A 13,365-nucleotide genomic window follows, 5' to 3' on the forward strand; every position below is an offset into this window, starting at 1 on the left:
TATCTCTCTTTTTTTTAAAAAAAAAAATGAACAATGCTGCTAGTTATTTCCATGCACCATAAATTTTTTTATAGCAAATAGATATGTTCTTATAGCAAAGGATTCCATGCCTTTCAGTCTGCATTGTGACTAACAGCATATGCTTCCAGTAAATCACAACGAAAAAGATAATCAGGAAAAGGACTTCAAATATTTCACTATCACTTGAAACTTTGGCAGCTGCTACCTCAGGCAATGGGATTCCGGAAGAAACGGAACAATATGTACTAACACGATGCTCATACCCCCAAAAAAGCAGCCCTGTACTGGGATAGACATGATGATTAGATTCCTGCAACTGTTGTGCCAAGAGGAGGCCTTTGTTAACTGCTAGCTGTCATATTATGCAAGTCTATGACGAACAAGAAAATCAGAAGGCAGGATCGACTCTTACTATATGCCAGTACATTGATGTTAGAAAGTCTACTTGGATGACGAAATTTCACCAACCACCACCTCCTGACCATCCATCCTCACCAGCAGGGTGTAAGGAACTCTTTCTAGAACCAGCGCCCCATCCAGTATTCCCAGACTCAGAATTAGTATTAAACCCTCCAAGATTTCCACCACTGCTGCCCTCAGTACCACAAAAATTATTCCCTCCCTCTTTGTTACTACCCATCCAATCACTAACATTTGGAGGACCACTTCCAGGGATCCCTTGACAATCATCACCGCTTCCGCCCGAATTGTGACCACCAGCATTCACAGGATGCCCATTGCCACCCCAACTGGAACTGCTAGCATTTCCACCAACATTGTTTCCCCAGCTGCTAGCATTTCCACTGGTTTTGTTGCCCCAACTGTAGCTAGAGCCAGCATCTGAATTTCCATCACTATCATGCCAGTAAGAGGTATTGTTTCCAGAGTCACTTCCATTGCGGTTGTTACCACCCCTTCCATTACCTAAGCCACCTCTGTTCCCACATCCACGAACACAATCAGGCCGAGGTAACCCACTAGGATGTCCATGTCCCCGACCACTACCATGACCACCTGTGCCACCATCATCTCGAGTACAATCTTTTTTGCCTGTTAGCCATGGGGTAAAAAGGCCACAACTAAAAAATCAGTGAACGTTTCCAACAAGAAGATAATTGCTCAGAAATGTGTATGCATTCCCATGTATAGGTAGGTCCTGGTTGCCCATATCCTTAAGAAAGTAATAAACAATGCTCAAAATATCTGCACTTGATTCCTATACTTCAACTAGAAGTTATATATATCCTAGAAATGGAACTTCATAAGAAAATCAATCTGTGTGATACATTTTCCAGGAAAGTTCACTTGCAACTGAGATGAACTGCTGGTGTTTACATATATTCATTTCAAAGAATAAAAATACTTGTAACCTGGCTTTGTGAGGTAAAACCATTATTTCTAACTTCAGGAAAAAATTTACTTCAATAACAGAAGAGAAGTCACGAAAGAAAACCACCAGAGAGCTTTCTATTCAACTGTTCAAGAATACAAAATTATAGTAACAGATCCATCCTGAAATTTCCCAAACACAGAAAATAAAATGAAATATAAACCTTTCAAGGAATTCTTCAAAACCACAAAATGATTCCTCACATTAGTGAAGATATTGCAGCTTAATTTATCTACATGCACCCGCATCCATAAAGAATAGATAAAATAAGCTAGAATTCTACTTCTTTGATTGCTTATCACATAACCAATTGAAAAACAAATCGTGTATTTCACGAAGTTGAACTGGGTATATTTTTTGATAGATCCTCAATGAACAGAGAGTTCAGCAGTCTTATTTTGAAAAAAATCAACTGATTCAAAACTTTTCTACTGAAATCTTTGAACAATAATGTCCCTAAAGCTTTCAAGAGTAAGACAGGCATTTACAAACCTGAAATATATACCACCAATAATTATCAATCCCTATAAAAGTTTCAGAAAGCATGTAGATAGATATTCCTATGATGAGAAAAGATGTGAATTCCTCAGTGCCTTGACTTGACTTAGAGTCAACATTCAAAACTTAGAATTGTACCACATCTACATCTACACAAAGGAGATACCAGGTTACTATTTGTACTTTATGCTGAGGATTAAATCCTGTCAGTGGAAGTCAGAAAAACCATTTTGAAAATTAAATTCCATAAGCATATTTAAGGATAGTGGGAAAAGATTGATATAAGAGGAATACTAATTCTGAGGTATGATGTCACAATCTCGTGGTAACATGATATGGAAAAATTATTTCAATTGAAAACGAGATTGTTTTACCTGCAAAGACATGTGTTGCCAGTTCATCTTTGCTTGAGTTTAGCTGGCCTTTCCAACCACCTTCATTACCGCACTCAGTGGATGCTCTAGCACAAGAACCAGTAACGGGTCTTGTCATCTGTACTGGTTGATGCTTTAGATCATCAATATGTTTCTGGAAATATGCAACGAGCTGCTCAACCTTCCTGAATGTCTGCTTCCTAAATTTGAACCCCTTAGGATGCAGACCTATATACTCATGATGTAGATTTGTTCTTATGTAAAACAAGATGAAAGTTCCAGGATGCTCATACGAAACGCCAAAGCAGTAAGGTATCCTCATTGGATAATCTGATTTCTCAGATTTTAAGAGCTCATCAACCTCTGCTTTTGAGCCCTTCTTAAATTTTCGGAAACTTAGAATTGCTTTCAGGTGGGTCACCAACGGGTCAACATATTGACTAATAACCTAGATTCAAAAACAAGAGAATCAGCAGTATCAGCATCAACCATTTACTGGCTTGAAAAATCAGCCAAAACAATCGCTCTCCAGGACTGTCTTATTAGTAACCAATGTTAAAAAATCCAAGACATTCAAATATTGTTAATTGTGCTAATAAAGAAACTGCTCCAATTCTCTTAATTTATTGCATGTCTTTATTTATCTACTGTATCGTGCATGGTTTCAACACATTGATGATTCACCATACACCAAGAAACCATTTTCAGTATTCTACAAGCATTGAAACTGATAAGGTCACAACTATGTTTTGCAAGGAAACTAACCCACATGTCTCAGTAGGTTACTGTTGATACAAATGATTAAACATCACTGGCAGAAACTTATATGCATTTTACAATTACTAATCAGTCCTATATTACTCAACGTATTTGATACAGCCTGTTTGATGCATAAAGAATGCTCTAAACCTCATAACAGTTTTCTAACTATACCATTAATTTTCTAGCATGAGAACAGATAACAGATGCACATAACTTTACAAGAAGCAGTGCATGCAAGCCTTTCAAGATATATGGGTAGAAATACCAACCTCATCTAAATCCTTATAAATGTCATCTCCAATCTTTAATGTTTTCCCAAGATCAAGCATGCTTGAGATGTCTTTGAGGTTCTTCCCATCTTCGATTATGTCTTTGTGAACATAAAGTCCATTAAAGACTTTCACGGTTAGAGTCAAATAATGCAATCCCCTTGAACTTGGACGAAAAACACGCTCGCCAACATCCTTGTCTGCCAGGAACTGCTCAACAAAGTGTTGATGAAAGCCCTTATCAGTATATGAAAATTCCAGAACCAAAAGTTTAAAATTCTAATGATAATGTCACTAAATAATAGGACATGACACATCAAAATAACACACCTCCACTGCCTGATTCTGCGTCATATTTTCATAATGAGGATGAATAATCATCCTTGAAATGAAATGTTTATTTTTGAGGTCTTCCTTGCAGGCTATCTCCCGATGACTTACTAAACTGCTCTGACCTCCACAATAATAAGGTTCAAGCTCATGCAAGTTCTGGTCTCTCGAACTCTTCAGTTCACTTTCTTTACAAGTTAAAAGCACCTGGTGTCTGCTCTTGTCAATTTGTTTTATCTTACAGGTAAGAATATCACCTTCTCGTAGCCTCTTTGTCAAGGAATAATCAGCGGCCTCATCTGAATAATCATCCTTCGTGATCATGCCAGTCAAGCCAGAGTCAAGTGCACAAAATGCTCGTTGGGACAGAACTCTGCAAATAATAGCCTGTACAATTCTTCCTTCAGCAAATGCATCCTCATTTTTGCCAGATATCAAACAGAATTCCTCATCCTGAGTAGGTTCTTCGTATGGACGACGAGGGTCAAGAAATCCATGCAAAAGTTCAGTTTTGATGTCACAAAGAGTCAGTTTCTTATTTTCTCCTCGCTCTACTTCAAAATTATCAGCGTAAGCATTAATATCAAAATCTTTCAGCAGCTGCGGATTGTCCCTAACATGTTTTAAGGGATGTGCCTCAGCAACATCATCATAGACATCCTTAACCAATTTCTCTGCAAGACCATATGATTCAGGATGAATTCTTGTTCCATCCAACATATCATATTCACTTCGAGAAGAGAGAATTTCCCCACAACAGACACGCAAAAAGCCAACTGCATTAAAGAAAATTTTCTTTTCTGTCAATCCACAAATTGCCAACTCTTTTCGATTACTAACTATTTTACCAGCAGCCAACCCCCTCTGTAGAAAGGCTGCCTTCTGAGACCCAAGCCCAGATACAAACTGAAGAGGAGCAGAGAGCCAGTCTTGGCTTACAGCAGCATTTATGTCCACACCAACCTGATTGGTAATATCCACCATCAGCATTTCAATCATCCCATACTTCTCTTCAGGTGTTAGAAAGTGGTCTAAGGAGGTAAGCTTCCAAGAAACAATCTCTTTCTGGACACCACACAGTGTAGCAATCATAGCCAATGGATTTTGCAGGTACCGCCCCAGAGCCACAGCTCGTTTGACAATGCCTTGAAACATCAGACGAGGTAAAAGAGCAAGTAAAAACATTAAAAAAATAGTAAAATAGAAGAAACAATTAACAGGAACACACAATACCTTCTTGTCCAGGAAAATGGCGCAATGAAACTTCTGATTTTTCATAAAGCTGGGGCAAGGTTTCATCTCCATAAATAACACCAATCCCATTTAGCACTTGGTCAGCATCTATAGAACTTTCCTCTATCCTCAAAACAATCTGGTTTAACAAACAAGATTTATTAAAGCAAATCTTCATTGCCCCAGCTAAATGGACAGAGTGAAAAAGAACACCTGCAAACAAACTTGGAAGAAATATTTAAAGCAATCCCAAGAAAAATTATGCAGATTTTAAATAGGAACCAAGAAGTGCATGAAAAATATGGATTGCTACGGGAAAGAGCTAAGAAATTTAAACAAAAAAGAGCACGTATCAGCCATCAGGTATGGTATGTGCCTTTAACCACAGGATTTCTTTTCCCTGCTGCATCATAAGGTAGAATAGATAAATTTCTATATGAGGCTGCAGTTACTACATGTTAGCATGATATTATGGCAGAGTAGATAAATTTTTATACGAAACTACAGTTACTTTCTACATGTTAGCATGATTTCTTTCAAGGAAGTAAAAGTTGTGGACTAGGAAAAAGGTAAGTGGAAACAATAAATGAAAACAGATTTTCATAAAAGCATCTTTAAACATAAAACATTAAAAAATTAACCTCTCCCCTCTCTAAATTGCTCCATTTGCTTCAGTGCTTCCACACCTTTTTAATTTTTTGACACAATGATACTTCTTACAATGAGAGAGTGAGGGACCGTTTAAATCAACAGAACCAGAAACTGGAAAACAGTTACTTCTAGAATTTGAAGCAGCTACATTCTATTGTCAATGTCAAATAAGACGAGAAGTATACAGATGAAATCTTTGAAGTCTCTCACCAACCTTATCACAGTATGAGTCTCATCAAAAACTGACAACCAGACCATAATCTTTTACATGATATAACTGGTTATTAACCTACAATACACTCTTGCTAATCACCACAAGCAATAGGAAACACTTCAATATGAAGTATCCTGAACTCAACTCTCACTAAATTCACTCTTGAAATAGTACAAAACTTTGTGATGCCCAGGCTTGATTCTGCTCCTCAGCACAACTATCGATATAAAGATATGACAATTTCAAACACTTAAAGACAAGAGGCTTCAAAAATAAAGATATAAAAACCCTAGCCTCGACAAGCATTGTGTACCGTGCTAGCAAAAATCCAGAGAGCAAGTGAAGTTTAACTTTTTAACAAAACATTCTGCATTCAAAGTCTCAAAATTTTTATCACACCTGCTCCAAGCAAAGGTGGACAGGACCAGTATATGAACATGATGTAAAACATAGTATATGACCAGGAATAGGTAAGCAGGACAGACTCAAATGTAAAATGAAGCATCTGAGGCAGGAGCATATACCTCTTTGATATCATCCTTCAACCGTGGACAGGATGCATTTGCTGCACCAAGGACAATAACATCGGGCTGATGACTTATAATAAACTTATGGACACGTAGCTGATCATGTTTCTTCCGTTGTAGGCCAGTAACATTCTGAGACTGCAGACTAATGGATCCAGATTGCAACACATCAAGCAATTGCCCACATGAATCTAACATTACAAACGTAGTTGGTGGCTTTCCAGGACCCCAGCAGCAAGCCATGACCCTTGGTCCAGTACCTTCCTCCAGGCCAGCAACATTCTGCTTGTGTGGATATGGGGCAACAGATGCTCTGTTCCATAACTGCTCTCCATATTCCATAAGCACCAAACATTTTGCTCTTGTGGTCAACAAGGCACGAGTTTCCTTCTCCAATGAAGGAAGGAGACAATTTGAAATCACATCCTGAAGTATTAACTTTCGCTGTTCATCCCAGAGTTGGGTATGCCCGTCATCACCTCCCGCAAGATATATTTTGTGAGAGTAACTAATCAACTTATTCAGAGAATCTTCAGGCAATTTTATGTTTACCTCAAGGAGCTTCTCTTCTTCAGCTTTCTGAATAAGAAGCCACTGTGCATCCTGAAATTTACCAAGGGGCTTATCACGTAGCCACTTAACAGATGAAAACTGATGGCAGAAATCAATCTCCTTGGCTCCTTTGGGAGTTGGTCTGGTTGAGACTAGAGCTTCGTCAGTGAAAAAACCCCGGGCATGTTTCCTGACAGAAGGCTCACAGCTAATCTCCAGAGCAGCCTAAAGCAACGCAAAATTTTTAGCAAATGATTAAACACTCCACCAAGCAGGCTTTAAGCAGAATCATATACAATGTAATAAAAGCATACGATGTGCCTGGCTCCTTTAAGCACTGCTTCTGGAGTTTCTAAACTTGCACATGTAAACTTTGAAGCTATCACCTCGGGAGATTCATTAAGATCCTCCCAAAAATCCATTCCCTACAAACAGAATAAACGCACCCATAACTCTTAACGTAAAGTGAAAGCAAAAGTGTAAGATAGTGCATGATGAGTCTTCTAGCAGCCATTTAACTCACAACTTTATCATTCTCTCAGAGTCCAAAGGAAGCTTACCATTTTCTCTTGATGGAGATGCAGGCAGAATTGCTTGGAGCTGTAGACAAACTTTATTGCAAGCTGCCACAAACCAGCCTTAATGTAGTCACTGTATGCCGACCTCCTCTCTCGTCTCTTAAATTTTCCTTCCATGACCTCTTCAGTTGGAGGAAAATGCAAGCTAAACTTCATACTGACATCATCAATATCCTTCTCTGTTTCAGCCAGCATCAGAGACTTCATGATTGTGTCAAAGTGAAGATTGATCAAAGAAAGTCTTGCCATGTCATCAATATTATTGCATTCCTCTTCATAACGCTTCTTATAGGATTCTTCAAGCATGCTCTTTCTTTTCTGGAGAAGCAACCACTTTCTGTCCAGTTCAATGATGGCCCAGAGAATCTGCAAATCATGATACAATTTCACTACATGCAATAATTTCAGTATATGTTCGTTCAGCTCCCACATTCAGAAGGCTTAATTCTTTTCCCCCCTTGGTCAGGTCAATTCTATTCCACTTAGGTCTAGCAACCAATAATGCATTTAGCAACTCCATCAAAACAACTATTTATACAGAAGAGGTGTGTGTGTCTGTGTTGGGGAATGAAGGGTTATGTGGAAATAGAAAATACCTTATGCCACTTCACTCTAGGTTTTCCCTCTGTGTCATTGCTACATTCATTTTGTATACCATCTTCCCCCGGATCTTCCAACATACCAAGGCATTTCTCTTTTCGATACATAGCAATAAATGGAATCTAGAAACCAAAACAGCAATAAATTGTAGAAATGCAGTTCAAAACATGTAAAGATATGTTACATACATTTATGTCTTACTTACATCATACTTTTCCAAATCATGCATTTCCAAGAACCTTGCTATATCTTCCTTATTAATCTTCTTAAGCAGACCTACTCCATTTCCTTCCTGAGCTTTTTTATTACACAGCAATGGATGCATGTTTGTGATAAGCTGATTAAGTATCCAAGAACTCTCCTCTTGTCTTCTTGTTTCGCCAACTAAAGCAGTGCAAGTGATTTCCTCTGACATCTACAGAAAACAATATAGATGCCCAGTTTAGTCTCGTCACCTCGAATGACCAAGTTAAAATGTTAACCATCAATGTTATTAACAACACAAAACAACCTGCATCCTCTCGGGTAAATCAGTCTTCTTCACATGATCATCCCTCCCAGCCATAAAATGATCCAGTTCAAAGTTTTCGTAATCATCTGGCTTGACAATCTTAGCCAGAACTTGACGCTTAAGGAGTTCATCGGCATCACCAAATACGTAGCCAGCTTCCTCTAGGGAAGAAGAAGAAGCCATTGTTACTAGCCTTGACTTCTTTTCTTTCAGCTCCCACAACCTAAAATAAAAGTCAAAAATAGTTCCCAGAATTTAAAACAAAAATTTATCAATTAATCAAATAAACATAAAGCAAGCTTCAAGCATCTCATGAAAGAAAACATGTAATTCAAGAAACTGGTGGTGGGCATAATATACCTCATGGGGGCTCTTTTCTTGTATCTTTCATCATCGTCTACAATAAAATCTGTCATGTCATTTATGTCATCATACATAGCTTCATTTTCTTCAGCACTATCATCATATAATGATACTAAAAACAGGAAAATGTATTTGGTGAGAAATCAACTAAAACCAACATTCATTATAAGAGGCATTAAAAAAAACTAAAACTACTGATAGAAAAAAACAGGTAGGATTTTAATAAATCAAACACAATAAATATTAGACCAAGGTAAGTGCATTAGTTCAAAAAAAATTCAATACATGATAGATTTTCTCAAGCCATTGAACTACCAAATAAATACCAGCATCTAAAGTGAGGTTGATTACCATCATCATCAGACAATCCAGAGTCTTTTCTCAGAGCACAGCCCTTGGCCTTTTTGAGCCGTTTAAATTTTTTATTTCCCTGGGGAATATTTGCATCAAACCATGTGAAAAACATAAAAACATTCAAACATTATAAGTGAAATGCAAAATCAAACCATTTGACAAGAGAAAAATGCATCTTTAAAGAGGAAAATTAAAATTCACATTTCTCTAGGACACGGTGAAATGGGAAAAAATAAAGGAGACTAGGCACTCACAACTCTCTTTGTTTGGAACAGGCCTGGCTTTTGATTTTCTCGGAGCAACTCAAGATGATCATCATCAACAAGGACAAGATTCTTTAAAGATTTCCTAAGAAACACAAAAGTTCAAAATGAGTAAAAAATAAAACATTTACTTTAAAACGCTGCTACAAAATAAAAGGAGGGGGGATAAATTCACTTCTTCCTCATTTTCTTCTTCATTTGCTCATCTTTCCCATCACAGTCACCTTCCACTTCTTCCTCGTTATAATCCACTATAAACCCATCAGTCTCAAATTTATCCAAACCATCTTCTGCATGTCCACGACAAGTAATTTCGGATTATCAGTACAAAAGGCAAAAACCAAGAACTGCATGATAGTGATTATCCAAAACCACCACAACAGCAGAAAAAAGGCACCGTTTTCAAAGACAGCTCTTTTCATTTCCAACAGCACAGTTTCATTTCAGCAATTGCATCAAGAATAAAAAATACAAACATCATTTTTATTATCACAACAACTCAATCTGCTTCGATAGCAGATGTGATGATAAAGCTATTAAAAAAAATATACCAATAACCAACATTACTTGATATTGACGGTTAAATGGTAAAAGGCACTGGGTCTACAACTACAAGGATGAAATATGTTCAACAAACCCCGACATGCAGCAACCACAATACAGCAACGAACATAAATAGGGTAATGATATTGCCATCATCTCACAGCAGCATCTTATTTTCAACAAAAAGCAGAAACCACTGTGTCATTGTGCTACTGTAGAAAGCAGGAAGTTGTAGAATAACATGAAAAAGAAAGCCTTCTGTAAATCAGACCAAAAGAAACATTATAAAATAAAATAAATCATCAGCAATCATCTCCTGGGACAACGAGATAAAGCTTTGGCTAAAAGAGAAACAGATATCTTTTTGGCTCTAAACAAATATCTTTCAACTACTAAATAAACAAAAAGAAATACAATACACAAGTTCTCGAAAACCTAACCAAATAAAAATAAACCTATCAATGAAAAGCCATTTCGAAATAAAACGTCACAAAAAGAGATTTTGAAGAAGAAGAAGAAGAGTCACTTTAAAAACAGAGAGTTCTATCATCAAAAATCATTTCTGGTTACAAAACACGGTGAAAGTTGAAGAAAAAGGCGTCATCTTTTTCACATGTAAGAACCCAGAAAAGAAAAATGAGAAGAAATACAAAACTCAAAGGAGAGCCACTCCCTTTTCAAAGAGAAAACACAAAGCTGAAACCTTTTAGAAAGTTAACAACAGACAAAACCTACCATCATCGTCTACACTAACATTTTGGGCCCTTTTCTCCTTAACTGCCACTTCTTCCTCTGCAAACCAAAACCAAAAACAAACTCGAACAAGCCATTAACCATTTTCAAAAAGAAGAGAGAAATGAGAGAGAAAAACGTGAACCTTCATCATCTTCATCGAATAAAGTGAAGGGCAATTTTCTCTTTGCCTTCTTCATTGAGTTATCTAACGCTAAAACTACCCAAACGGGTTTTCTTTCTTTCAGTAGCCTTTACAGTGGCAGCAGACGACCGCATGGGAGGGCGGGCGCACGATGCAGCACGGCATAGGAAGTAAAGTGGACGGTACAGTTTTTGAAAAGAGACTGCGTGTTTGTGATTATTACGAGAATGCCACGATGGTTTCTGATTGGGACACGTGAGATCAGATTTGGGTTGCTTGGTTAGATGATGATGTGGCAAGATCAGGAGGATGGGAGGGAGGGGTTTGAGGGTGAAGATAGGTGGTGATTTTGGTTAAATGAGGAGGGTAGAATAGACATTTGGGAAATGTAAGTATAAACAGCTTAAAAACCAAGGCAAAAGGGTGGGTGTTCGATTCCTGGAAAGTAGTGAACATGCAATTTTGGTCCTTCTGATCGTAGCAGACATTCTCTTCCACCATTGTTTTTGAGGTGAGGTGGCATTGATTTTTTTTTAATTATTTTAATATTAAAATAAAAAAATCATTACCACAATATAAATATTATCTAAAAAGCTTTATTGCAGGAGTTTTTTTTTTAATGTTTTTTATTTTAAAAAAATATTAAAGTAAATGTCCTTATAGTTTTAAATTTTAATAGGTTGATTTTAAAAATTAAAAATTATTTATAAAAAAAACTTTATACCACATTACCAAATATACTTAATTTGCATTCCAGACATATATATATATATATATATAAAGTTGCTACCGGCTAGAGATTTGCATCCAAAAAGGTCTGATTAATTTACAAGTTATTGAATCAGTTTGGTGCTAATATTTTTATTAAATTAACCTTTTTTATATTTTTTATTAAAATAAAATTCTTTGATATTGATACAAGGTTGAGTTTACTTAGGTTATATAATAAAGCTAATATATTTCAAAGCCAAGTCAAAATTTAAATCACAAATTTTTTAAGTCAAATTTTCAATTACATTTAACAACTATATATTTGTTTTGAGTTTTTCCAGGTAATGTTTGTTTACTAATTAAAAAATAGAGAAAATAAAAATAAAAATGTATTCAATTAAAGACACACACACACATATATATAAAATAATAATTTTTTCTCTAAAATTGTATTAAAATACATTTTTATACTTGTAAAATAAAAACTACAGGCAGACATCTTTTATATTCTCACTACCTTGAGCATATATATGCTCAGACCATACTTTTAAAAAACTCTAATTTTTTTTTAAAATAATTTTCTATGTTATTTAATTATTTTAATATACTGATATTAAAAATAAATTTTAAAACAAAAACATTTTAATATATTTCTACACAGGCAAACTCTGCCACACTTCAAATGACTTGCATGCTCACAGCAGGGAAATGAAGCATGAAGGAAGAAATGTTGGTTGGTAGATTGCAACGGACAAATTGAAGCTCTTGCTATTCGGGCTAGAAAAAGGAAAGAAAATTAGATAAATGCTTTCATGAGGATGCATTCATTCCTACCCTTCTCTCAGGTGGGCATGTCGGGATTGTCTACGGGGGAACGCAACCGGTACACTTGTATCGGAGAATACAGACCTTGAAGCCTGATCTTCTGAGTAGAGTCCATAACAGATGACTACACCAATGAATTGAAACTTTCTCGCACCTCTCAAGAAGAAAAATAGTAAGCTTTTCAAGGACAGCGCAGCAGAATAGACTCTTCTAAGAATACCATGTACTGTTCAGAGTAATATGCTAAATGATTTCTTCGAAGTCTCTAAATGGGATTGATTGTCACCACATCTTCATTGAAGTAAATCAAATTCCTAGTTTATTCTTTCAGATGTGAATGGATATTCCTGTAGAATGCCCAGCCAGCAAAACGCAAATGTGACATGCCCATTATCGAAAACAATGAAACAACAAACCTGCGTCAATTAGCCTTGTGGCTCAGCACCCATGTGCCCCTTTCATCAACAGGTCTCGGGTCTGAGCCTCTTCCATGCAGGAGAAAAAATAAATCTCATGACCACTTTGTTGCCTTCAATCAGGCCTTTCACAGTTTTACAGGGAGCTAGGCATGACAGAGGAAGCGTGTTATGCACTTGTGAACCACCGACAAGAATAAGTGTTTCGCACATCAACAAATATCATTATAGAAATATGCATTAACAGATACTGACTATTGTCTCTACATAAAATAAACACTTGCCATGAAGTTCCCCTTTTCAATCAACTATACACCTAAAATTCATGAATTTTTACATCTCCCATCTTGACATGATCACATGAACATGCACACACATGTGCCAAGAATCTGGCAATCTACAATACGACTTTCATCCCTCTAATAGACATGGCAAAAAATTTTATGGAAGAACCAAAGTACAAAACCATCCAGACTTCAACTGGAGGATGCAGGCTTTTGAAG

General features: G+C 36.7%; 1 protein-coding gene across 3 annotated transcripts; it reads right to left on the minus strand.

Moving 5' to 3' along the window:
* Positions 1 to 168: 168 nt before the first annotated feature.
* LOC105132712 (transcription elongation factor SPT6-like) lies at positions 169 to 11,365 on the minus strand. Of its 3 annotated transcripts, none has more exons than XM_011036366.1 (17): positions 10,911 to 11,093; positions 10,769 to 10,825; positions 9,666 to 9,780; positions 9,482 to 9,575; positions 9,225 to 9,303; positions 8,871 to 8,985; positions 8,511 to 8,733; positions 8,205 to 8,414; positions 7,996 to 8,121; positions 7,382 to 7,765; positions 7,136 to 7,246; positions 6,267 to 7,046; positions 4,878 to 5,016; positions 3,645 to 4,789; positions 3,315 to 3,524; positions 2,284 to 2,731; positions 169 to 1,071 (listed from the first exon to the last, which is right to left on the minus strand). In XM_011036366.1, the coding sequence occupies exons 1-17, from the start codon at positions 10,963 to 10,965 to the stop codon at positions 482 to 484; spliced, it is 4,881 nt and encodes a 1,626-aa protein (XP_011034668.1). In that variant the 5' UTR covers positions 10,966 to 11,093; the 3' UTR covers positions 169 to 481. The 3 variants fall into 3 exon arrangements, with proteins under 3 accessions (XP_011034668.1, XP_011034669.1, XP_011034670.1); XM_011036367.1 differs by lacking the exon at positions 10,911 to 11,093 and adding an exon at positions 10,058 to 10,291 and having other exon boundaries at positions 10,769 to 10,802; XM_011036368.1 differs by lacking the exon at positions 169 to 1,071 and adding an exon at positions 1,739 to 1,903 and having other exon boundaries at positions 10,911 to 11,365.
* Between the last annotated feature and the right edge of the window lie 2,000 nt (positions 11,366 to 13,365).

Source organism: Populus euphratica, unplaced genomic scaffold (assembly GCF_000495115.2).
Source record: "Populus euphratica unplaced genomic scaffold, PopEup_1.0 scaffold87.1, whole genome shotgun sequence".
Taxonomy (NCBI): domain Eukaryota; kingdom Viridiplantae; phylum Streptophyta; class Magnoliopsida; order Malpighiales; family Salicaceae; genus Populus; species Populus euphratica.